This window comes from Drosophila miranda (genome assembly GCF_003369915.1).
Source record: "Drosophila miranda strain MSH22 chromosome Y unlocalized genomic scaffold, D.miranda_PacBio2.1 Contig_Y1_pilon, whole genome shotgun sequence".
Taxonomy (NCBI): domain Eukaryota; kingdom Metazoa; phylum Arthropoda; class Insecta; order Diptera; family Drosophilidae; genus Drosophila; species Drosophila miranda.
Genome location: NW_022881603.1, coordinates 7,978,904 through 8,006,475, shown reverse-complemented (window position 1 = coordinate 8,006,475; position 27,572 = coordinate 7,978,904). Strand labels below are relative to the sequence as shown.

The following is a 27,572-nucleotide window of genomic DNA, read 5'->3' as shown; positions in this document are numbered from 1 at the left end:
AGGGAAACCCTTACTCCGATTGAATAAAATTCAAATAGAACATTAAGATTTTAAAAGGCTAATAGCGAATGATACCTTCAGCAAGATTGATTGAAACTAGATACTTTTCCGCATAAGTGGACGAAACCTTGTGAATTTCGCCAGTTGTTTCTCCAATTTGAAAGACACATACATATAGCTTATATCTGGTAATGATTGGCTTTCTTTCCTTATAAAGCATCTCATCTCCACAGAAAATGAACATCAAATACTCGGTTGAGGAAACCTGCAACCTACGCGAAAAACATTCCATTTTTTTCGCATAGAAAGTGCCGCAACATCTTGCTCGTCGTGGCCTGAGATTGGGTCTGGGACTGGGACTCTTTGTTATCTGTTAGATCTACACTGTTACGTAATCCAACGGTACATTCGCGATCGCAGAAACGGAAACGAACGGAGTTGCTGCTCTTGTGGCTGCCACTGATTGGACAGACAGAGAGAGAGAGAGAGCTTTTGTTGCTGGGACTTGGACTCGAGTGCCATGCCTGCTGATTGTTGCCGATATTCCAATTTGGGGCCTAGACTGTGCGAGCGAGAGAGAGGGGATAGAGGCCCTGTGCTGCGCTGTACTGTACGCCTACGTGCGAATATGCAATTTTCCGTCTACGGAAATTGGCGAAATATGAGTGCACTGCAAATGTGGCCAGTAGGTAAGGTAATACTCTTATGTACAGAACCATTTTACAAAGTGTTTGCACATGGGATTACGTACATACTGTTTGCATATGGATCAGAAGTTGAAGAGTCATAAAAAGGGAAAGAGTGCGACTGAAAGGAAAAATGTACATAACAGACGGCCGTACGAAACGAAGATCTGAAGAAGAAGATACATAGATTCTGCTGTACATAGCCAAATAGTATCTACAGAGCAGCGCAGCTCTGTACATGAAAACACTCCGAGTCGACGAACAAAGAAACAGCAGGCAAAGCAAAAGAACCAAAAGGCAACCAACACCAAACGCAAAAGCAAAGCCAACGCCGCAGTCAGCGTAGCAGCAGCGCAGCGACCGAAACAGCGAGTCAGATACAAAGCAAAAGCAGGCGAGCGATTCAGATGCAAAGCAAACGCAAGCGAGAACGGTTCGTAGCGGACGACACAGTGAGAGTACGGAACAAAGAAAGGAAACGAATAAAACGCCCCGTGGGAGAGACCAACGCGAAGCAGAGAGAGCGCAGAAAAAAGAAACCGAAGGAAGCAAAAAGAAACAGCCGTCCAGTGAGCGTCCAGAGCGAGCGAGATAGCTGCAGTGGCGGAACAGCAGCAGGCCGTTAGTTGGCTGTCTACCTGAGTTCGTGTGCGCGCGAGTGTGTGTGAGTGAGTAAATAGTCGGCAGAGTCGCGGCAGAGGTTGCTGTACATAGCAGCGAGCGGCAGAAACAGAAACAGCCTGGTCGCAGCTCGCAGTTGAAACGGACGTAGGGTGCTCCACAATATCGCTACCAAAGTGCGCTCTAAAATTACTGTAAGCAAGTGCACAAGTGTAAACGGCTTAAGTTTTCTATAAAGCTAAAATAATTTAAAATTATAAAAAAAAAATTAAGAAATATTAATTTTTATTAAATGCAAAGGCAACTATCGGTTGCATACTCGAAATTTCCTTTGTGTCTCGTTCTTGTGTGACAAATGCCGCAGCAACAGCGGCAGCAGCACTCACTCGGCCTTATATACCCGTCCATATAAACGGTTCGGTTCACTCTTGTTCGTGTGCGTGTGTGTTTGTGTGCGCGCAGAAAACATAGAGCAAAGCGGAATACACAATAAAGGTGCTTACGAAAGCGGGGCGCCGATGAGCGCAAAGTGTGAGTGTGTGTGTTCATGTTTGTTTGTGGAGTAAAGAAAGAAGAGAAGTAAAAGAAATGAAACGCTGTGTTAAAGCTGAGCGTTAGCATACACTGTGGATTACAAACAAATACCCTGCAATTGGATACAGTTCCCATACCCGCCGCCTCACGATGCCAATTAACTGGCTGGATTAGCAGCATACAACCAACCAAAAGGTAAATATATCTAATGAAAAGAGCCGTTGCGTTGCTCAACACTGTTCAAGCACAGCTGTTGCTTGCTCTGCTCCACCACTCTCTCTCTCTCTCTCTCTCTCTCTTTCTCCCCACCCACAGCTGTGAGCCCCTTATCTGGCGACACACCTAGACAGCAGAAGCAACAACAACTTGCCCCAAAGTGAGAATTTCGATTGGGCACAATCATAGCTCGCAAACGACGGTCAACACTTTTTCCCTTTGCTGTCTCGTCACTGACAAAACCGAAAAAGACCACGAAGACACGGTCTCTCACTGAGCAGAACACTTTTTGTCTCTTCGCTTGTGTTATGTGTTTCGGGTTTTCGGGTGAGCCCGACACACGATCGTGTCTCACAATAACAACTTAGAAAGACACTTTGGTCAAGCGCTCACAGCAAAAGTGTCTTTAGATGAGCAGAACCAAAAAAGTGTCTGAGTAAAGTGTTTTTAGTTTTTTTTTCGTGTATATGTTTATTTATTCATGTTTTCCGCATCTTTTGGGCTATTGTATTGTAATATGTATATTTATTTGCAAAATTGGCAAACGAACATTTTCGTTTTGCTTTTCACGATTAATTTTAAGCTCCAATAGTCAAACCGTATAGAATTCACAAAAATTGATAGTTGCCATAAGCATCACACGTACAAGCACGCATACATACGCAAAAGACACTTTGTTCGTTCTCTCGCGACAAGATGCTCAGTGAAAAACAGGAACAAAAGAGAAGTGAAAAAATCGGTCTTTGCTTGAGCGAACAGCGAGTTGAGCAAAAACAGATTTGATCGGGTCTTTTCAGTCCATTTTCTCAATGTGTCCGTCAATGAGAGGTTTTTATCAGACACGCCGAAAGTGTCAACAGTTATTTTCGAGCTATGGGCACAATTGAAAGTCTCCCCAAGAACCGCAGTCCAACGTGCGTTTTTTTTTTTTTTTGTTGGTAAAACAATATTAACAATAGTGGGTGGTGGGGGGGATGGGTTGTTGGAATGGGAATGTTGAGGGTAGGTCCGCTCCCGCGGGACTGCCGCTAGGCATTACTTCGCGGTGCGGAGCTTGGTGTCTTCTATGGCTCTAGTTGGTTCGGCATCGCTCCAGCCTACGCAGCTCCCTTATGACGCTTGCTGCCATATTGGCAGCCGCGTGCCACGTCTGCTCGTCGGCTACCATCCGCTCGGTGAGGGTGTCTGCGCTTACTCCTGGGCTCGCCTCTCCTAGCATCTCTCGTTCCCGACGAAAGCGGGGACAGGAAAAGAAGACGTGCTCCGCGTCTTCATCTACTGCTGGCCCGCAGTAGCTGCAGTACGGGTCATCGGCGTGCTTGAAGCGGTATAGGTATTTCTTGAAGCAGCCATGACCCGTTAGCAGTTGTCCGAGGTAGTGGTCAATCTGGCCTCTCTTCCGCTGCATCCATGGCCTCAGCTGGGGGATTAGCCGTCTCGTCCATCTTCCATTTTAGGCTTGATCCCATCGCCGTTGCCAGCGTGCTATAGTGCCCTCGCGGCGTTCGCTACCGACTGCCATGCCGCTCTGCCGCTCGTCCGCCAGGAGGTCCAGCGGGACCATGCCTGCCACCACAAGTGCGGCGTCCTCTGCACACCGTCCGGAAGCAGCATGCAACCCTGAGGGCGCAGCGTCTGTATGCGCCTCTGCTGTCCCTGCTGTATGACGGCACCCTCATTGCTGGTGCCCACACAACCGATCCATATAGGATTATAGAGGTGACAACTCCGGCGATGAGCTGGAGGTGACGTGCGTGTGTCTGTTTGTGTGTGTGTGCGGGTTCCAACCTCTGATTATCTGGCATTCTGTTTTGCTGCCTGCTTCATCTTTTTACTGAATGAAAGCGGACGGTCGGTCGGCGCTTGGAAGAGTGCGCTTGGAAGAGTGCTTGGAAAAAGCCGCAGTCTCGGCTTTCGGAGCACTCTGCCCTGCATTCTCCGAATTGCGTTCGCTGTCGTCCGTCGAGTTTCCGTGCATTGCTACAGTCTGCGCTCTGCATCCCTCCCCGCTCCGCGCTCTCTTCAGGCACAGTCCTTACCATTCCATCCCTTTGCCTTTTCCTTTCCTTTCTTTCAACACTCCTGCACGCACACACACACACTCGTAGACCCACACACACATAGACATGAGAAATTCCGCTGCTTTTTATTCTTTTCATGTTGGTACTCACATTTTTTTTAGCGCGCGGGCTACCGATAACGGTACCGCGACACCCCCACCTAAAACCCCTCGGGCCATGGCAATGTTCCACTGAACGACTATGTCATTCAACCCGGACATTGTAATGTCCAGCTCAACATGACTTTGACTGTTGCAACATTCTACATACCGCGGCACAAACAACCGCCTACACATCTTAACATGAACAACATCGAAACTGGAACCCGACATCCGGCATAATGCCGACTCGGTGGTTTCACATACGCTAGCCCGTTGCAGCATTTTATACTTATGTATGCCTTATGTACTAAACTCAAAGCCTCTGCGAAGGCTTCCTAAGAACATAATTAATAAACTCAGAACACTTCAATTTGGAACTCAAACCCGAACAGTCATACTTTATTCAAACTCAAACACCAATCTTTGGAAAAGACAGAAATATAAACCCATACAAGAACGACCAGGACCATCTACAAAAAGAAGAAGGACGAACTGGTAACTGGCGCAGCCGGACTAAGAACCGAGGATCGCAGGATGATCTCCTACATTGGATTAATATTAGCAATGTAAAGCAGGTGAGCACCCAGTGGCAACGTTATGAGTGAAAGAAAAGGAAACTATAAAGAAATTTAAAAGACAAATAATAAATCTTATAATGCATAAAGTGGTGTGTGACAATAAAAGAAAGAAAAATAATATACAAATGTGGCGGCACTATCCGAAAGGCAAATGCCGAGCACCGCTGTTGTGCAGAAAAACTTAAATATATACATATATACATATACACGTACCCCCGTGCAAAACAAAATCTAGTGCAGATCATTGCCGTGGGTACCGGAAGAAATTAACTAATCTGTGTAACTGTGCAACAAATCTAGTGCAGATCATTGCCGTTATACTAATTAATACATTAAATAATATGCAACAAAACATATACATACATCCACATATACAAGGACCACTGTGCAAAAATCTAGTGCAGATCATTGCCGTGTGTACCGGAAAAAATTTTTTCTTTAACTAATCTGTGTAAGTGTGCAACAAATCTAGTGCAGATCATTGCCGTTATACTAATTAATACGTTAAATAGTATGCAACAAAATATATACATACATACACATATACACGTACCACTGTGCAAAAATCTAGTGCAGATCATTGCCGTGTGTACCGAGGAAAAATTAACTACTCTGTGTAACTGTGCAACAAATCTAGTGCAGATCATTGCCGTTATACTAATTAATACGTTAAATAATATGCAACAAAACATATACATACATCCACATATACAAGGACCACTGTGCAAAAATCTAGTGCAGATCATTGCCGTGTGTACCGGAAAAAAAATTGTTCTTTAACTAATCTGTGTAACTGTGCAACAAATCTAGTGCAGATCATTGCCGTTATACTAATTAATTCGTTAAATAGTATGCAACAAAATATATACATTCATACACATATACACGTACCACTGTGCAAAAAATCTAGTGCAGATCATTGCCGTGTGTACCGAGAAAAAATTAACTACTCTGTGTAACTGTGCAAACAAAATCTAGTGCAGATCATTGCCGTTATACTAAGTAAAACCCTTGTCTATGTCTATTACCCTGCACCCACAATACTATAAACAATACGACACCCTCAGCTTCGAACCCTCATAAAAACGTAGCCGATTGCAGGCAATGTAAACAAACACCCTAAACTGGAAGTTGAACATAAAACAATAGATGCCGCACTAGAATCCAGCCGCACTAGAATAGTGTTGGGTCGTTCATGAACGAACGAACAAATATGAACTATTCATGGAAGTGAACGAACTGAATAAGTTCATCTTATTCGTTCTTTTTCGTTCATCGTTCTTTTTTGTTCATCGTTCTTTTCCGTTCGTTCTTTTTTGTTCATCGTTCTTTTTTGTTCATCTGTCGTTCTTTTTTGTTCATCGTTCGTTTTAGTTCGTTTTTGTTCCTCATGTTCGCTATGTTTGAGCTGGTATGGCAGCTCTTTTTGTTTTGCTCATTTCGTTTTGTTAGCTATTTTTGAGTTGGTATGGCAGCTCTTTTCACATTTTGTTGTGGCGGACTCTGGCAAGAAAGTTGAAAAGAAATTTAAGCTGTTTTGAAATGTCGCTTAAACGTAAATTTAGTGCTTTATGGAATCACTTCGATGCCATAGATGACAAAAAGGCAAAGTGCAAGTACTGCAAGTCGGATTTGAGTATAGCCGGAGGTTCACAGAGCAATTTAACACGGCATTTGAAGTTGAAACACCCAGCTTCTCTCGATGAAATTGAACGACAAGGAGGTACTGAAGCCAGTTATTCTGCCGCCACAACATCGCAGCAAGAAATAACTGCATTTGTTCAGAAGCCACCGACAGCGCGTAAAAGTGAGCAATTAGACAAACAGTTAGTGCGAATGATTTCCAAAGGCCATCATGCTCTCCGGATCGTGGAGGAGCCGGATTTTAAGAAGATGATAGAGGACGTTTCAAATTGCCCTGGATATAAGTTGCCCACACGTAAAACGCTGTCTAATGTGCTACTTCCAAATATACACAGTGAGTTAATTGCCAATGTGAAAGAGAAGATAGCATCTGCATCTGGAGTTTGTCTCACAACTGATGGATGGACATCGCTCACCAATGAGAGTTACATAGCTGTAACCGCACACTTCATAGACAAGACGAATATGGAACTATCTTCGCATATGCTAGTTTGTGAAGCGTTCGGTGAGAGGCACACAAGCCTCAATCTTTGCTCTTTTCTTCAGAGTGTTGCAGCTGATTGGAAAATTTTAGATAAAATTACTGCAATTGCATCAGACAATGCTGCCAATATCGTATCAGCAATAAAATTGGGAAATTGGCGCCATATTCCATGCTTTGCCCACACTTTGAACATCATTGTACAGAAAGCACTGGGACCAATTGACAGTGTAAGGGTCAAAGAAAAGGCAATTGTAGAATTTTTCAATCGCAGCTCATCCGGATTCAAGAAGCTCAAAGAAATTAATAGCCAATTAAATCTTCCCGACCTTAAGCTGACACAAGATGTGCCTACACGTTGGAACTCAACATACAAAATGTTTCAGCGCTTGTCTATTTTAAAAGATGGAGTTATGGTGGTCATTTCCCTTCTACGCCCTGAACTAGTACTGACCCAGGCAGAATGGGAAATTATTGATGGTGTATTGCCAGTGCTGAAGCCATTTTCTGAAATAACAACTGAAATTTCAGCAGAGAAAAATGTCACCTTATCAAATGTTATTATAATGGCCACATTGCTGCATCAATCCATAGCCAAAGCTATTCCAAAAGATGATTTTCTACGGGCAGTCGTAGAAAAACTCAAAGAGCAGTTGACCGTACGTTTTGGGGATTTGGAAAATAATATTTTGTATGCAGAGAGCACCATACTAGACCCAAGATTTAAAAAACGGGGTTTTAGGTCCGATGAATGCTATGAAAAAACAGTTGCAGCTCTACAATGTAAGATCGCTCAACCGGGATTGGTTGATAATGTTGCTGATGATCTGTCTTCACAAATCGAAACCGTCAAAATGTCGCCAACCAAAAGTGGCATTTGGGACGAGTATGACAAGCAGTATAACCAAATAACAAAGCCAAGCTGTAACACGGCTGCTGCCATTAGAGAGGTAGATAAATACCTAGCAGAAGAGAACATCAACAGAAAGCAGGACCCTTTGATCTGGTGGACGCAGCGAAAAAATGTATATCCACGAATATGCGTTGAAACGTCTTTGTTTGGTGGCCACGTCGGTGCCATGTGAGCGCCTATTTTCTGCAGCAGGAGAAATAGTCCGCAAAAGACGAACGCTTTTGACGCCAAATAAGGTTGAAAGCCTTATGTTTTTACATAATAATATGTGAAATACTTAAAAATGGTGTGTATTTTATAGGTTTTAAAATTATAATGGACAACATAAGTAAAATTGATTATTGTTTTTCAGCCCCGACTTCTAAAACATAAAAAATGGAAAACGAGATATGTACTTAATTGAAACTGTTGGTTGTGTCCTAACGATATCAAGTACTAAGTACGAATTAAAATAAATTAAAGAAGTTAAAACGTCAATGAATTGTAGTGCATTATTTACATATAAGCTTAAAACTAGATATGAGACTTTAAAATTGAACTAAGAACAAAAAGACCGATAAACAAAACAGGCCAAAGAACAAAAAAGAACGAACTAAAGGGACAATGAAAAAAAAGAACGATGAACAAAAAAGAACGAACGGAAAAGAACGATGAACAAAAAAGAACGATGAACGAAAAAGAAAGAATAAGATGAACAAAAAGGAACGAACTAAAAGAACGACTTAGTTCACTGCATAAAAATGAACGAACGAACTTATTCAGTAAATTGAACGATGTTTACCCAACACTACACTAGAATCCAGCCGCACCAGAATCACGCCACTCTTCAGAGATCAATTACTAATCGATTCTCAAGAATCACACCATCCTAGCTGACCAATCAGAGTCCCTATTCTCAGCCACCCCCAAGTAATGCAACACCGATCATACGCAGCGGAAGCCTTTCATCAAAAGCCGCCTTTCCCACATATCGATCGAGTCACGTACTCCATCTCCGAAGCCGAAGTCGAAGCCAACGCCTCCGAATCCAAATCCGAATCCCAAACCGAGCATCATAATATAAATAGTATGCATCTAAGAAGCCAACTCAGTTCTGTTCAAGACAAACGTCAATCGCGACACCGTCGGAGAATTCAACCAAAGTTAATTCCGTTCAAGACATCAGACCTCAGTCATCGTCGGGGAAATAACTAACCAATGTACGCTAAGTTTAAGTGAAAGAATAAAACCTTTTTTAAAACTTAAACTGAAGTGTCGCATATTTAACTGGCGCAGTCGGTAGGATCTCAGTTAAAAGTGAATCCTTTTTTTAAGACGATCAATTGGCGTAGTGACAGTTACAGTGCGTAATAACCTACAGTGATCAGAGAAAAAGTAACGCTAATACTAAAGAGATCCGCCAAAGAATCCACACGAACTCAATTAATATTAGGAAAAAATAAATAAATAAAAAGAAATCAACATGCCGCTAACAGAAATACACCTGAACCAAGCCTTGAAGTCAATCAGGCAAATTCCACCACACGACGGATGGCAAGAACGCCTAAGCTCGTTCATAAGCAGGATCGAGTACATCTCCGAATTGTACCCAACAGAAGACATCCGGCAACAAATCATCATGTACGGAGACACTGAGGGTCAACTGTGCGAACGAGCACAACTTTTATCACAAAGCCTTCAACCCAACACCTGGACCGATCTAAAAGCAGCCCTAATCAGCAAATTCAACAACCACACTCCATACGAAACGCTGCTACAACAATTACACGACACCAAATTCAATGGGAATATTCGTAAGTTCGTAGAGGAACTAGAAATTAAGTCAAATGTTATAGTAAGTAAACTAAATCTGGAGACTAGCCCAGAAAAGAAGATAATCTTTAAAAACGCTCTGGCAAATGCCACCAGACATACCATAGAAGATGCTCTACCCAATAAACTGTTCATCATTTTAGCAAAGAAAGACATTTCTACTATGGCTAATCTAGAAAAATCAGCTCAAGAGTTAGGAATCTACGAAAATTTCGTAACTGATAACAAGAATCTCGAACACTCAAGAAACGGAAATAACAATCGTAGGAATGTTGGAACTTATTACCCTCGTAATAGTAACGATTATAACAATCAAAACCCAAGTACTTCCAGAAATATTCATGGATCGAATCGAAATAATTCAGGAAATAATGCCGTAAATAATAAAGGATTATTTAACGAATTTAGAAATTTCTTAAACCAGGGCAGAGTACAGAATCCCACAAACTATCAAATCAATCAGACTCAGGCAGGTAACAGTGCACCAAATCAGCCAGTCAAACGATCTAGGGAAAGCCAAAGCGGACAAATGAAAATGGATGTAAATTTTCAGCAGAGTGCCTCGGAAGAAATCGAGGAAGACCATATATAGAAATAATCGTAAATAATAAAAAAGTTAGAGGTATCGCGGACTCGGGATCGTCAATAAATATAATAAAAGAAAACTATACAGATTCCAAAGTCGATAGCGACAACCTCACCGTCCATACCATCAATGGACCCGTCCGTCTGACTCAGAGCATTACACGTAATGCAACCAAAAACTGTCCGACAAAACAAAAATTTTATATTCATAATTTTTCTGAAAATTATGACATACTCTTAGGCAGAGAATATTTGATGGCCAGCAAAGCCGTCATCGATTATCGAAATGAAACGGTAACGTTAGGAGAAAGGTCATTCCCAATCATCCAAAGTGGAGAAGCAATTTCCGTCGGCAAGACCGCACACAAAGGTGATAAGCCATCTTCAAAGGAAGATATAACTACACCTAAGTGCCTTGACCCATCTCCTGAAGGAGAGCAATACTTCGCTTCCGCATTAGAGAATGAATTAAGGGAATGCAACCAGCTAAGGTTGGAACATTTAAATGACGAAGAAAAGGAGAAACTAAAGAAAGTTCTCTATGAATTTAAGGACGTGCAGTATAAAGAAGGTGACATTTTGACCTTCACTAGTACTATAAAGCACGAAATTAAAACCCATCACGAAGATCCTGTATATCGTCGACCATATAAAAATGCTCAAATACACGATCAAGAAGTGACTCAACAAATCAAAGATATGATTAGACAGGGAATCATTCGTAAGTCGAACTCTCCCTATTGTGCACCCATCGCTATGATACCAAAGAAAATAGATGCTTCAGGAAAGCAGAAATATCGTATGGTAGTAGATTATAGAAGTCTAAACGAGGAGACAATAAAGGATAAATTTCCTACACCCAGAATGGACGAAATACTAGATAAACTAGGTAGGTGCCAATATTTCACAACAATCGATTTAGCTAAGGGATTCCATCAAATTCCTATGGAACCTAACTCAATCCCAAAACCAGCTTTCTCCACGAAGCATGGTCATTACGAGTTCACTCGTATGCCCTTTGGGCTAACCACTGCCCCCGCTACCTTCCAAAGATGTATGAACAATCTGCTAGAAGAGTTAATCTTCAAAGATTGCCTCGTATACTTAGACGACATCATTATATATTCCACTTCATTGGAAGAACACCTGTTGTCACTAAGGAGAGTATTTGGAAAGTTGAAAGTTAAAGCTACAAATGGATAAGTGTGAATTCCTGAAGAAAGAAACGGAATTCCTAGGCCATGTAGTAACAACTAACGGCATAGTTCCCAATCCAAAGAAAATATCTGCCATAATAAACTTCCCAATACCCAATACAACCACAAAAATAAAATCATTCATAGGTTTATGTGGATTCTATAGGAAATTCATTCCCAACTTCGCTAATATAGCAAAACCTATGACACTCAAATTAAAGAAACGAGCAGTCATAGACCCAACAGAGGAAAAATACGTCGAGGCCTTCGAAAAATTGAAAGTACCTATCACCTCAGACCACATCCTCGAATTCCCAGATTTCAACAGAATGTTCACGGTAACAACCGATGCAAGTAACATTGCATTAGGAGCAGTGTTGTCGCAAGACCACAAACAATCTGCTATGCAAGTAGAACCTTAAACGAACACGAAATCAATTATTCAGCAATAGAAAAGGAATTACTAGCTATAGTTTGGGCAACTAAGTATTTCAGATCATACCTGTTTGGTAGAACGTTTGAGATATTGAGTGATCACAAACCCTTGATTTGGTTGAATAACCTCAAGGAACCAAATATGAAGCTACAACGATGGAAGATCAAATTAAATGAATTTGACTTCAAAATAAAATATTTACCCGGAAAAGAGAACCATGTAGCCGATGCGCTATCAAGAGTAAAGATTAACGAAAACCTACTCGGGGAAACCATTAATAGTGATTGTGCAACGGTCCATAGCGCGCAAGAAGATAATACAAATTATATTCCACTTACAGAGAGACCAATCAATTACTATAATAGGCAAATAAAACTGATTAAAGGTAATGAGGATAAGGTAGAAAAATCCCACTATTTCCACAAGATACTGATAAAAATCACATATACCGAAATGACAGAATCATTAGCAAAAGATATAATAAAGGAATATGTGTGTACCAAAAAGAGTGCACTATATTTCCATAACGAAGTAGACTTCCAAAGGGCATTCCTGGAGATAATCAGTCCAAATCACTTCACTAAACTGATTAAATCCAGTACCAAACTCATAAATATTCCGAACTACTCCGAATTCAAAGAACAAATATTGAAGAATCATAAAGAGCTACTTCACCCAGGTATCGAAAAGACCACTAATTGGTTTAAAGGAAAATTCTACTACCCCGATTATCAAAAGTTAATCCAAAATATTATCAATGAATGTCCTACGTGCAACGTTGCTAAAACAGAGCATCGTAACACCAATCTAACCTTCGAAATCACCCCTGAAATACAAAATATAAGAGAAAAGTATGTCATGGATTTCTATTTGGTAGGCAATCAACAATTCCTATCATGCATTGATGTATATTCTAAATTCGCTACCCTTGTAGAAGTTAAGAGTCGTGACTGGTTAGAAACCAAGAGAGCCATCATAAAAGTCTTTAACGAAATGGGCAAGCCACAGGGAATTAAAGCCGACTAAGATTCAGCCTTTATGTGCGCAGCATTGCAAGCATGGTTGAACGCGGGAAATGTGAAAATCGAAATCACTACCAGTAAAAACGGAGTTTCTGATGTAGAACGACTACATAAAACGATCAATGAAAAATTAAGAATCATTTCAAGTGAGGATAACATATAAAACAAGCTCACCAAATTCGAGTTAATTCTATACACTTATAACCATAAAACGGTTCATAATACTACAAAAAGCCGATATCTTCCTGTACGCCGGACTACCAGATTATAACACCCAACTGAATAAAGTTGGGAAGATCAATCATTTGAATAACGATAGAATCGACTTTGAAGTAGACCCACGCTACAAGAATGCACCCCTAGTTAAAACAAAAACAACCAACCCGTTCAAAAGAACAGGGGAAATTAGGCAGGTAGACGAAAAGCACTTTGAAGAGAAAAATAGAGGGAGGAAAATCACCCACTATAAAACGAAATTCAAAAGAAAGAAAAAATCTAATAAAAGTAAATACGATAATTGAAGAGTACCCGAAGAGAGTACTGGGAATCCGGAGCTACAACATGATTAAGATTATAATCTTACTAATGTTCACCGTCCTACAGTCTTCCGGACAGAATATAGAGATAGATCCCATCAACTCAAGGAATGGATATCTCATATTCAAAACAAATACCATTAACATACCCATTAATTATGAATACAATTATCTAACAATTAATATAACAAGAACAGATGAAACATATCAGAGTTTACTAGAACAGGCAACCCAATTTAATAACGTAATCCAAGTTCAATATTTAATCGAGAAATTGCAACGTGAATTCAACGGCATCAAAATAGCCAAAAGAAACAAAAGAGGCCTTATAAATGCAGTAGGCACATATAAATATGTAGGCATATAAATATATATTTGGAACATTAGACCAAGATGATAAAGTCGAATTAGAAGGGAAAATAAACAATCTGGCTAGCCACAGTGTTCAAGCTAACGAATGAAACTTAGTAATTCAAGCAGTAAATTCTGGCATAGAAGTTGTCAATAAATTAAACAAGGATAATGATAAAAATAAGCAACTAGAGATATTAATATTAAACCTTCAACATTTTACAGAGTACATAGAGGATATTGAATTAGGCATGCAGCTAACAAGATTAGGGATCTTTAATCCAAAATTATTGAGGCAGGATTGCCTGAAACACATCGATTCAGAGAAATTATTAAATATCAAAACATCTACCTGGTTGAAATCAGACACTAACGAAATACTAATAATTTCCAACATCCCACGAGAGATCAGAAATATTCCTATACTTAAAATTGTCCCATATCCAGATGAAGATAATAACATCCTCAATGACCTAACGCAAAACAATTATTACGTTCTAGAAAACGAGGTATATGAAAAAGAATCAAAACGAAAAATAAATGACGAATGTATTTCAGGAATAGTCAAACAATTAGAAACAAAATGTCCATACACCAAAGCACACCAAAACTTTCAAATAAGTTTCATAGAACCCAATATATTGTTAACTTGGAAATTACCAAAAACTATATTAAACCAAGATTGCCTAAACCAAGAAATAAAAGTAGAAGGTAACGCATTAATAAAAATACATAATTGCAGTATACAGTTAAATGAATTCTTAATATCCAACTCCATACCAGAATTTGCACAAAGCATCTACATCAACAATAAACCAAAGAAATCGTAATAGAAAATACGCGATTAAATAATGTATTACATGTAAGCTTAATACTACTATTTGTCATAATCATAATAGGATTAAGCTACAAATTGTTTAATCTAAGTAAAAGCAATAAGCCTAAAACCGCCCGCACATAGAAACACCCTTAGACGAAGACGAGGAATCCCCAGCAGGCACAGTTTTAGACGCACCTGAACTATATCCAAGGATAATCGCCTGAGGACAGGCTTAAATCTAACAATGGGGGAGTGACATATCTATAGTCCATGCTCCGCATACCCTTGTCTATGTCTATTACCCTGCACCCACAATACTATAAACAATACGACACCCTCAGCTTCGAACCCTCATAAACAATCTCACGCTCGAAATGGACCACGCGTAGCTGATTGCAGGCAATGTAAACAAACACCCTAAACAGGACGTTGAACATAAAACAATAGATGCCGCACTAGAATCCAGCCGCACTAGAATCCAGCCGCACCAGAATCACGCCACTCTTCAGAGACCAATTACTAATCGATTCTCAAGAATCACACCATCCTAGCTGACCAATCAGAGGCCCTATTCTCAGCCACCCCCAAGTAATGCAACACCGATCATACGCAGCGGAAGCCTTTCATCAAAAGCCGCCTTTCCCACATATCGATCGAGTCACGTACTCCATCTCCGAAGCCGAAGTCGAAGCCAACGCCTCCGAATCCAAATCCGAATCCCAAACCGAGCATCATAATATAAATAGTCTGCATCTAAGAAGCCAACTCAGTTCTGTTCAAGACAAACGTCAATCGCGACACCGTCGGAGAATTCAACCAAAGTTAATTCCGTTCAAGACATCAGACCTCAGTCATCGTCGGGGAAATAACTAACCAATGTACGCTAAGTTTAAGTGAAAGAATAAAACCTTTTTTAAAACTTAAACTGAAGTGTCGCATATTTAACTATATACATATATACGTACCACTGTGCAAAAAATCTAGCGTAGATCATTGCCGTTATACTAACTAAAACATTAAATAAAGAGTGTTATTATGCGGACATCGAGTGCGATCACCGCAAGTAAAAAAAAAAAGAGAAAAGGAGAAGAGGAATCTATATGCAACAAAATATATACATATATATACAAGTGTCGCTGTGTATAGTTATAATAACAATTAAAAAGAATCTACAAACACAGCCAGAGCGGCGCAATATATGAAATAAGAGACTTCAAGTGAAGTTTCAGTTGAAGTCAACCCCAGCGTCCGTCCCATATGTACAAAATATCCACCACTAATTTTTTTCTTTTTCCTATTTTTAAAGTACATAGTGGAGGGATCAAGTTACACGTTCCTCCACAGCCGCCACAATAAAGACCAACAAATGAACGAATAAACAAAACTGCTAATAATAAAAAAAAGAGAAGGAAAAGAGGAGGAAACGAGGGGGAACGTTGTGAGTTGCTGCGGACACCGCAACTCTACGGTTATACCCGATACTAAGTCAGTATGGCTCTCCTCCGGCAGACGCCGCTAATATTAAACGACACGACAAAGAGTGCGTGCGAGAGAGACAGAAAATCAGTCTGAGCGTGACGTCGGGCGCTGCGTAGCCACTGCAAATTGATTTGTTCCTATTGGCTATAAAAATGATCTGATCTGATCTAGATTCAGCAATCTGATAGATATGGACATTATCTATGATTCTGCGTTTTTAGTTTTCTCCAATGTGCAATATTGTGGATGCAACAGATTTTCGTCCTTTGTGTGGGCGGAAGGGGGTGGGGCGAAATTTTGAGATACACATTTTATAGTAAGATCTAACAGGAGTGCGGATACCAAATTTGGTTACTCTAGCCTTAATAGTCTCTGAGATTTTTGAATATCCCCAGATTTTCGTCTTTTGCGGGGGCGGAAGGGGGTGTGGCGAAATTTTGAAACAAACTCGTCTCGGTCCGATATATTAGGAGTGTGGATACCAAATTTGGTTGCTCTAGCTTTTGTAGTCTCTGAGATCTAGGCGCTAATGTTTTACTCTAAGCAAAGCCGCCTATGCTACGTGTGTGTTAGAGAGAGACAGGGCGAGAAAAAATGAAATTGTTTTCTTGATGCTGGCTATAATAATAATACGATCCAATTCAGATTCCGCAGTCTTAAAGATATGGTCATTCTCTACAATTCTACGTTTTTGGTTTTCTCATATCTTTAAAATTGTGGATGCCACAGATTTTCGTCCTTTGTGGGGCGGAAGTGGGCGGGGCGAAGTTTTGAAATATTTTTAACGCAGTGACATATCACAGAAGTCTGGATCCAAAACATCGTTGCTCTAGCTCTTATAGTCTTTGAGCACTAGACGCTAATAGGGACGGACAGACGGACAGACGGACGGACGGACAGACGGACAGACAGACATGGCTCAATCGACTCGGCTATTGATGCTGATCAAGAATATATATGTAGGAAACGAAGGAAAGAGAGAGACACGAAGCGGTCGTGTTTTCGTCGTGTCGTCGGGATAGAGCAGTAATCGGCTCTGAGAGAACCGATAGCAAGAGAGAGAGATCAGTCAGTTGTCAGTTCAGCCACGCATCAGACGTACACGCATATAATTAGTCACAAACATACTTGTAAAACTTGGCGCTGTTTTAATTTTAAGTCCAACATACTTATCAAATAAATGTTACTCCTTGCCATCAAGCAACTTAAACTACTACAAATTGGGGGCTCGTCCGAAAATAAGCCCAAGACAACAACATTTGCAATTGAGATTTGTGCGTGTATTTGGAAATTTTGGCGAACACGAGACTGGTGACACAAGAGATCGGTCGCGGTGCGAAATTGAATTGCAGTCTGGCCTATAAGTGCGAGAGAGACACTTGTCGAAGAAGGCGCATTAGTGTGAGCAGACATTCAAGAGAGCTGGAGCGACAAAACGACGGCAGACGGCAGCAAACACAGCAAGAATCAAAACCTTCGTTGTTGTTGTTGTGCATTGCGTCTGAGAGGCTAGAGCTACAAGGAGACAAGCGGCACAGAGACGACAATCTGAGCGTGTTCGTTCCAAAGAGAGCAGAAGCGACAAAACGACGGCAGACGGCAGCAAACACAGCAAGAATCAAAACCTTCGTTGTTGTTGTTGTGCATTGCGTCTGAGAGGCTAGAGCTTCAAGGAGACAAGCGGCACAGAGACGACAATCTGAGCGCGTTCGTTCCAAAGAGAGCAGAAGCGACAAAACGACGGCAGACGGCAGCAAACACAGCAAGAATCAAAACCTTCGTTGTTGTTGTTGTGCATTGCGTCTGAGAGGGTAGAGCTACAAGGAGACAAGCAGCAAGGAGACGACCATTTTGTAACAGCAGAAGCACCGACGATTCGCTAACAGTGACGACTTTAAAGGCGTTTTCGGAGTCGATGTTAACTAGAAAATTGTTAACAGGCCAGCAGTAATAAGGTTGTTTAAGTTGATTTAATTACATTTTCTTAGATATAAGCTAATATCAATTATTTTGTATTTAAATCGTCACGATGCATGTTGAAGAGATAATGACACTGAGAGTCGCAGATTTGCGAGAGAAGTTAAGAGAGCTTGCGTTGCAGACGACGGATGAAGAAGAGTCAGAGGATGAGTCCGTAGTAACAGCAGTGGATGATACCGTAGCAGTTCAACCAGGTACGCGACAGGCAGAGTATAAATCTTGGTTTACGCTAAAAGACGTGGAAGGTAGTGTGTCACAATTTTCTGGTTCTAATAACCCCGACATCAATCAATGGATAGAGGAATTAGAAGAATGCGCAGCTACTGTTCAATGGAGTCAATTACAATTATTCATTTATGCCAAGCAGTTGTTAGATGGTGCAGCAAAATCTTTCGCTCGTAGTTTGCGTGATATTCGTAACTGGAATTCGTTGAAGGCAGCTCTGTTGGATGAGTTTAGTGCTAAACTGTCGTCCGTAGAAGTACATAGAATGTTGCAAAAGCGCCAGCAGAAAAAAGGAGAGTCGTTGCATGAGTTTTTGTATGCGTTAATGGAGATAGCCAAGCCAATTAAACTAGATGAAGAGAGTTTAATCGAATATTTTGTGAATGGTATACCAGACGCTAGGGCAAGTAAGGCAATGCTGTACCAAGCTAGAAACTTAAAGGAGTTTAAATTTCAGATCGATGTTTACCAGAAAGCTAGAGGCGGATCCAAGCCGATGAGTAAGAATTGGCCGCTGAGTAATAAAAGTGAGAGTTCGGTGAAAGGGTCGATGGCAGAGAATTTTAGGAAATGTTTTAAGTGTGGAGACAAATCGCATTTGAGGAAAGATTGTCCCAAAAATGATTTTTGTTGTTTCAAATGTGGCCAACCAGGACACCGTGCTGCAAGCTGTAATGTCAAGGTCGAAACCAGACAAGAAAAGAGATCGAATACGAACATTATTCGAGATAAGGAAGTCGTTGATAAGCAGACAGGTATTTTCACTCCATCAGGTTTGGAATTAAAGGATATTAAGTACGCGAATTTGGTATTCCAAGGTTTGATTGATACTGGAGCAGATTTGTGTTTAATTCGCAGGAGGGTATTTTTGAAATTTGGAAATCTTGAACTGATCGGCCAGGAGAAATGTTTAACAGGTATTGGAGATAGTCAAGTTGTAACTTTTGGTAGCTTTTCGATACCAGTGAAAATCGATGAGATTGAAATGGAGGTAGAATTTCATGTCATTCCAGACGAGGATATTGGTTTTAAAGCCATTTTAGGAAGGACTATTCTGGATCATGTTGACATGCAAGTTTCTAAGACAGGAACAAGATTTGTTCGTAGAGTTTGTGGCGAGGATAAAGATAAGAAACTTGATCAGGTAGCATCGTCCTCATGCGTGGAATAGTTTAATGAATATAAAGGCATTTGCATGTCAAGTATTGACGAAGTTGAGAAGGAGTTTTCAATTGATGTTGGTCATCTCAGTGAAGTACATGCTAGAGAGGTTAGGGGTATGGTAGGAAAGTACCAACCTCAGAGAAATGTAGAAGCGCCGATAAAAATGAAAATTGTATTAGTGGATGAGATACCAGTTTTCCAGCATCCGAGACGATTACCATTGTGTGAACAGGAAATCGTGGACAAGCAAGTGGAACAGTGGCTGGCTCAGAAGATTATAAAGCCAAGTACATCGGAGTATGCATCACCAGTAGTGTTGGTACCCAAAAAGAACGGTAGCAAGAGACTATGCTGTGATTACCGAAAGCTGAATGAGAAAATAGTTCGCGATAACTTTCCAATGTCACATATGGATACAGTGTTGGAGAAACTGCAGGGTGCAAAGTATTTCACCACGTTGTATTTAACGAATGGTTTTTTCCATGTGCCTGTAGAAGTCGAGTCTCAAAAATATACGTCTTTTGTGACTCAGAATGGTCAGTTAGAATTTTTATATTTACCATTTGGAATTTCAAATTCGCCAGCGGTGTTTACCAGATTTATAATGGCTGTGTTGAGAGATTTGGTAAAGAATAATGAAGCAGCAGTCTATATGGATGACGTTATTATTTGTAGTCAAGATGTAGAAGAGAGTTTGTTAAAGTTGAGAAAAGTACTGAAGATAGCGGAAATGAATGGGCTACGTATAAATTGGAGAAAGTGTCAGCTGTTACGACAGAAGGGTAATTTTCTGGGGTGTATAATAGAAAAGAATACGATAAGACCAAGTGATGAGAAGACGAGGGCAGTCGAAAAGTTCCCAGTGCCAGTTGATAAAAAAGCAGTGCAGCGTTTCATAGGATTGACTTCTTATTTCCGAAAGTTTATTGAGGGTTAAGCTGTTATTGCAAAACCATGGACAGCTCTGCTGCGGAAGGATGTTAAATTTGAATTTAGGGAGAAACATCAGTTTGCGTTTGAAAAACTAAAGGTAGCATTGATTAGTAGACCTGTTTTAGAAATGTACAACCCTAAGTTGGAGACAGAAATCCATACTGATGCATCAAAATGGGGGTATGGAGCCGTGTTACTGCAAAAGAGTTTGGAAGACAGCCAATTCCATCCAGTTCAATATATGAGCCGTAGGACTAAGCCATGTGAAGAGAAATATCCTGCTTATGACCTTGAGGTTCTGGCAATTATCGAAGCTTTAGCGAAATGGCGTGTATACGTTTTGGGTATAAAGTTCAAAATTGTCACAGATTGTAATGCATTTACAATGACGATCAAAAAGAAAGAGGTTCCTTTGAGAGTAGCACGTTGGGCCATGTACCTACAAGATTTTAATTATGTTATAGAACATCGCTCAGGAACGAAGATGAGGCACGTTGACGCGTTGAGTCGTGTATCTTGTTTTATGGTGACCGAAAGTATAGCTAATCGTTTGAAAGAAGCTCAGCTAACCGCCGATTGGGTTAAGGCTGTTAAAAGTATTGTGGAGGACAAGGAATATGAGGATTATTATATTCAGAATCAGATTTTGTTTAAGGATCCGGATAAGGAACTTATCGTAGTACCAGCTCAGTTGGAAAATGAGATTATATCAATAGCACATAAGCAAGGACATTTTTCAGTTAAAAAGACACAAGATATCATTGAAAAGTCGTATTATATTCCGAAGTTAAAAGACAAAGTATGGCGCGTAATAAATAGTTGTGTCGAGTGTATCATTGTCAATGAAAAGACAGGAAAACGTGAGGGTTATTTGCAACCAATAGACAAAGGTGATAGGCCGTTACAAACGTATCACATTGATCACGTTGGACAAATGGAAATGACTAAAAAACAGTACAATTATATACTGGTTGTCGTTGATGGATTTTCTAAGTTTGTTTGGTTATATTCTACACGTAGTACAGGTGTTGAAGAGGTCGTTAAGTGTTTGGAAATTCAGGGGACTAGTTTTGGTAATCCGAAGAGAATAGTGACGGATAGGGGTGCAGCGTTTATGTCCAATTTGTTTCGTGAATATTGTGAGAGAGAGAAAATACAGCATTTAATGATTGCCACAGGCGATCCACGTGGGAATGGTCAAGTCGAAAGGATGCACAAGATAGTGGTGCCTATGTTGTCGAAACTGTGTCAGGGTAATTCCGGTAGTTGGTATAAGCATCTAGGAAAAGTACAGCAAATGATCAACAGTGTTGAGCCGCGACGTACCAAGGTAACACCTTTCAAGATATTGACTGGGCTAGACATGCGTATAGGAATGGATCCAAAAATAAAAGAAATATTGGAAGAATCACTTATCGAAGAGTTGAACAAGGACCGCGAAAAAATTAGAAAGGAAGTAGTTGAAAACATTGCACGGTTACAGCAGGAAAACAAGAAGAGTTTTGACTTAAAAAGGAAACTAGATAGACAGTATGAGGTTAATGAGCTAGTAGCTATCAAGCGTACTCAGTATGGTACTGGATTAAAGCTAAAAGGAAAGTATCTAGGGCCGTATAAGGTGGTTAGGGTAAAGAATCATGGAAGGTACGAAGTCGAGAAGATTGGGGATACTGAGGGTCCCTATAAGACCTCTACAGTTTCAGAATATATGAAACCTTGGCTAGACCCATCCGAGGCGAATGGTCCGTCAGGACAGCCGAATGTAGGAAACGAACGAAAGAGAGAGACACGAAGCGGTCGTGTTTTCGTCGTGTCGTCGGGATAGAGCAGTAATCGGCTCTGAGAGAGCCGATAGCAAGAGAGAGAGATCAGTCAGTTGTCAGTTCAGCCACGCATCAGACGTACACGCATATAATTAGTCACAAACATACTTGTAAAACTTGGCGCTGTTATAATTTTAAGTCCAACATACTTATCAAATAAATGTTACTCGTTGCCATCAAGCAACTTAAACTACTACATATATACTTTATGGGGTCGGAAACGATTCCTTCTGGACGTTACACACATCCACTTTTACCACAAATCTAATATACCCCAATACTCATTTTGAGTATCGGGTATAATTAAACAATTACTGTCACAACAAAATATTACAATAGAATTAGACCATGAAATGTATAACATACTTTCACTGGAATCAACAACAGTAAACAAAACTCTAACTTTTAAAATTAAAATACCCATGCTATCACAGGAACAATACCAATTGTACCGATTAATACCCTTACCGTTCAACAACACAAAATTTGTAATTCTCCCACAATACATTATTAGAAATAAGCTAGAAATTAAGATTTTAAATTCACCTTGTATTAAACTGGGCAAATTGCATGTATGTGAAACCCCGACAGCACCGACAAATCCAGACTGTCTAATCAACCTACTCAACAATAACAAAGCGACTTGCAATATCGTCAACGGCGGAAACCAACCGCGAATATTCGTACCAATAAAGGGTCTACTACTAATCTTCAACGCCAAGAATGTAAATATTACGTCCGATTGCATGTCAGACAAGACGTTCAGCGGCTCCATGGTCATCCACTACGAGAACTGCTCAATCTCCGCGGACGGCATCAAATATGTCGACGCTGCCACCACCATAGCAGACAAAATTAAGATCAACATGCCACATATTCAAAACTTAACGACATTAACCTCAAATAAGGAATTGAGCCTTCAAGACTTACACCTAAACGATCTGGAGAACAGCCTGGAGGTTATCCGACTAAGAGACCAAGCAACTGCACACTTGACAGCCGTTTATGTGCTCATCGTAATCCTGCTCATAGCCACAACCCTCGTATGGATCTTCAAACGCAGAACAATAACTTTCACACCCGCCAGCCTGGACTCCGTTGTAACTCCTGCCACGGCTTCGTTGGCAATACCCTCATTGTGGCCATCGTTCCAAGTTAAGGGGGGAGGAGTTACCGATAACGGTACCGCGACACCCCCACCTAAACCCCCTCGGGCCATGGCAATGTTCCACTGAACGACTATGTCATTCAACCCGGACATTGTAATGTCCAGCTCAACACTTTGACCACTTTGACTGTTGCAACATTCTACATACCGCGGCACAAACAACCGCCTACACATCTTAACATGAACAACATCGAAACTGGAACCCGACATCCGGCATAATGCCGACTCGGCGGTTTCACATACGCTAGCCCGTTGCAACATTTTATACTTATGTATGCCTTATGTACTAAACTCAAAGCCTCTGCGAAGGCTTCCTAAGAACATAATTAATAAACTCAGAACACTTCAATTTGGAACTCAAACCCGAACAGTCATACTTTATTCAAACTCAAACACCAATCTTTGGAAAAGACAGAAATATAAACCCATACACGAACGACCAGGACCATCTACAAAAAGAAGAAGGACGAACTGGTAACTCGCGCGTTTCTTCTCCCCTCCGCCAACAAAAAGCCGCCTGTATATATTGTGGGAATGGGACCAGAACATGGGAATGGGAAGGAAGGGTTAAAGTCTTGTGTCGGCAGCCAGCCTCTTAAATTTTGCTGTAAAAAGGATTTAAAGAGGCTTCGCCCGGACACAAGGTCTATTATTCTCCTCCACTCTGCGCTTCCTTATTCTCATTCATATTCCATTTCCATTTCCATTCCCAGTTTTATTCCCATTCCAATTTCCCATTCGGGTATGATTTTCGCATTCGGTTCGTTGACTGAAAAAGTTTTTGGGAAAAGTTTTCGTGTTCGTACCTTGACTTTTTAACGGGGCGTTAATGCAAAAACAGCTTGAAATTGTTTGGAATACATTTTCCATGTACTTGCCACTGCCATTTGCCACTCCGGGTGTCTGGGCAGCCATTCACTCCCACCACTCGACCATCCCTTCACCCCTTTCGGTGGTGGTCGGAGTCGGAGTCTGTGCGCGCTCAATGCTCCCCCGAGTGCTGTGGATTTCAATATTTGAAAACATTCCCATGGCAACACTGCTATGCAGGCGCCCAAACAGCAACACATCCATTATCGGAGGCCCCGCATCCATCGACTGATTGCATATAATGGCTTACATATTGTTTAATGTCAGGGGCGGCAGAACAAGGAACCACACCACCTCGTCTACCTCTAAAATCCCTCCCCCGCTTGTGCCCTGCCCTCCCCTCCTCTGCTGCCTTAAAGCTATTTCTTTAGTGCCTCTTTGGACCTTTGAGGCCATTGTTTTGACTTTAAATGTTGCATAAATACCGCTTTGGATGTCTGGTTTTGGATCTGTTTTGTGGGCCAACAAAGATAACAGAATGCCCTGATATCGCTTTTCTTCATTCGATCAGCTGTTGACTCACAGTTGGCTTCGATTTCCAGCTATTCCGATTAACAGCCGTTTCTGGGTTCCAATCTCCTAGGAAAACAGAGCACGAAATCCGATCGTAGAGAGTTCTGGGTCCGTCCTTAAAGCTTAAAGCTCTTGCCATGGCGTTGGTTTTGTTTACAATCTGCATGAAAGCTCCTCGCTCGCTTAACAAATTTCCATTTCGCATTTCACATTTAATTTCAACTTTCTGCTTTGTCTATTTTCCAGATTGACGCTTGTGCAACACACACGAGCGAATTCGAGGCAACGAGTATTATGATTATGATGACGCCTGAGTCGAAAGCGGCAACAACAACTGCAACTGCAACTACAACAATGGCACACACACAAAAGCCAGCTCCAGCGCCAGCGGCGAAAGCAGCAGCCAAAAGCAGCACTGTCAGCAATAGCAGCAAAAAGCTGGCTTTGTCTCTGAAAGCGCCAACAACAACGACAACTGCAGCAACAGCCACTGCCACTGCCACTGCAACAAATGTGACGTCGACAAGTGCTGATAAAATGCAAATGCAAATGAAGCAATGCCAGCAGAAGCAGCAGCTACAGCAACAGAAACAGCAGCAGCAGCAACAGCAGCAGCAGCAACAACAGCAGAAGCAGCAGCAACAGCAGCAGCAGCAAGTTTTTGCTGTCAGCAGCATTAAAGTAAAAAGTGAAAACACATTAGCAGCAGTAACAGCAACAGTTGCAACACCAACAACAACAACCAATGCAACACCAGCAGCAACGCCAGCAGCAGCAACAGCAACAGTAGCATCAGCAAAAAGCATGTTAGAAAAGAACATCAAGAAGGAATCAACGCCACCGGCAACTACTCCTAATGTCGTCGAATCAGTCGAGGCCGCCTCCTCCTCCGCCTCATGCTGCTCATCGTCGGCCTGGTCGACGACAACGGCCACATCAGAGGATGCCAGCAGCAATGGTGGCGCCTCCGCTGACGAGGAGGCAGCAGATACTTCCGATTTGGCAGCACCGGGGTACACCGATCTGGGAACAGCAACAACGCCACGACCAGTCCTGCTGACTGCCGTTAATCCGCACATCATCTGTCACCTGTGCCAGGGCTACCTGATCAATGCCACGACAATTGTCGAGTGTCTGCACTCCTGTAAGTATCCCCATCCCCCAACCCCCCCTCTGTCCCTCCATGAAGCAGAATTCCCTCTCAGCTTAGTCGTGCTGCATCGCCTAATCGCTCTGCCTTGATTAGAATGAGTATAAGCCCGTTCCACTCACACATCTCCCACTGCCCTGTCTCCTGTAACTGTCTGGAAACTCGGCAAATTTCTTCGCCGCGATGAGTTATGTTTGCCGAAAGGGGGGTGAACGCGGGGTGGTGTCGTGCCACAGACGACACGCAGATGTTGTCGGGCGATAAGTTTGTGGGCCCATTAACGGCTCGAGTCATGCAAGGAGGGAAACAGGGAGTAGGGCTAAGTACTTGACTCTTGATTGGGAAACCGTTGCAGGCAACTGTTGTGGTGGGACATTCGATGAGGAGAGAGGAGGATCCATCCCGTTTAAACATGGCTAACACATTCTTAAAATGTACCTTCAAAACCGCGAATAACCCAAAAATATATACAAATATTTGAAGGATTTTTCAAGAATTATCAACAAAAAAAATGACATTATTTCGGGAAAGAAGAATATTATTTAAAAGATTTATTTTTGAAGATGGTTTAGTTCTTGGAACAGATTGGGGGATCCTTTTCCTCCCAGTAATTCTTTCTGAGACTATAAGTTACCGAAATCACCAATAATCCAAGACATTGGCGTTCCCAGAAAGGAATTAAACCAATAAAACTAAAGAATATAACCATAAATCACACACACTCTTTCTCTCTCTCTCTCTCAGCCATTAAATGTGGCCCCCTTTTAGCGACGTAAGGTTAATTTTGCAACTCCTCCCCGTTTTATTCCGCCTCTTCCTCCTTTTGATGTTCGTAAATCTAGGAAACCAATGTGTTGATAATGGACACACAGTGGCCGTGGATACATTTGGTCAGGCTCATTTAAATCTGTTGGTCAGACAGCCAGAGAGTTGCGGAGGGAATGAGAGGGAGACTCAAACGAAATGGAGCAGCCAACAAGAGAAACAGACAGACGGATATATAGAGCACCCGGGAGTCCCATCTAACTGTCAAACGCCCCGGACTGGACTGGACTGGACATGGACTGGATTCTCGGCCCAGAGGGCAAACCTGGACTCTAGACTTGTGTACTGTGTGTACTGTGGACCGTGTGTGGCGGCAGGCAACAGCTGCCTTCGTTGCTGCAGTCTCACAGTCGCTGTGGCAACAGCAGCAGCAGCAGTAGCAGCATATCTCACTCGGGGCAGCAACATGACCAGAGTTCCTTTTTTTTTCCTCTCTGTTTTTTTTCTGCTTTCTTTTTGTTGCCTGCCACCCCACCAAAAGACGGACTGTTGCGAATTTCCTTCCTGCATTACATTTTCGGTATTGGACCAAAACTGACGGACAAGCGTAACAAGCCAAAAGAAAGAGAGCGAGAGAGACTGGGAGAGGGAGAAAGAGATAGAGACCCCTGTTCCATGCTGGTCTCTGGTTCTTGGGTGACAGTTGTAGCGTGCAGGACCCTGGCATTGGCATTAAAGTCAAAACAACTTTTTTTGCAGTAATTTTTTCTTGGCTCGTTTCTGCCTCTGTATATTCTGTGTGTGTTCCCTGCTTTTCCTTTTGGCTACATGACTGTGGGTGGGTGTGTGAGTGGGTGGGAGCGAGCCTTGATTGCGTTTCCTTTGCCCAGAAGGTAGAGTGCTCGGGCGC

At 41.6% G+C, this 27,572-nt stretch overlaps 1 protein-coding gene and 1 pseudogene across 1 annotated transcript; both read left to right on the top strand.

Annotated features, from left to right (window-relative positions):
- The first annotated feature begins 359 nt into the window (after positions 1-359).
- The window catches only part of LOC117190548, a 37,823-nt pseudogene continuing 10,610 nt past the window's right edge, over positions 360-27,572 (top strand).
- On the top strand, positions 6,172-8,468 carry LOC117190549 (zinc finger BED domain-containing protein 1-like). Its single transcript, XM_033395608.1, has 2 exons — positions 6,172-8,120; positions 8,187-8,468. The coding sequence occupies exon 1, from the start codon at positions 6,339-6,341 to the stop codon at positions 8,004-8,006; it is 1,668 nt and encodes a 555-aa protein (XP_033251499.1). The 5' UTR covers positions 6,172-6,338; the 3' UTR covers positions 8,007-8,120; positions 8,187-8,468.

Bases quoted from the DNA above. Each gene is read 5' to 3' on its own strand.
- LOC117190549 (XM_033395608.1), top strand. From the start codon at position 6,339: ATGTCGCTTAAACGTAAATTTAGTGCTTTATGGAATCACTTCGATGCC.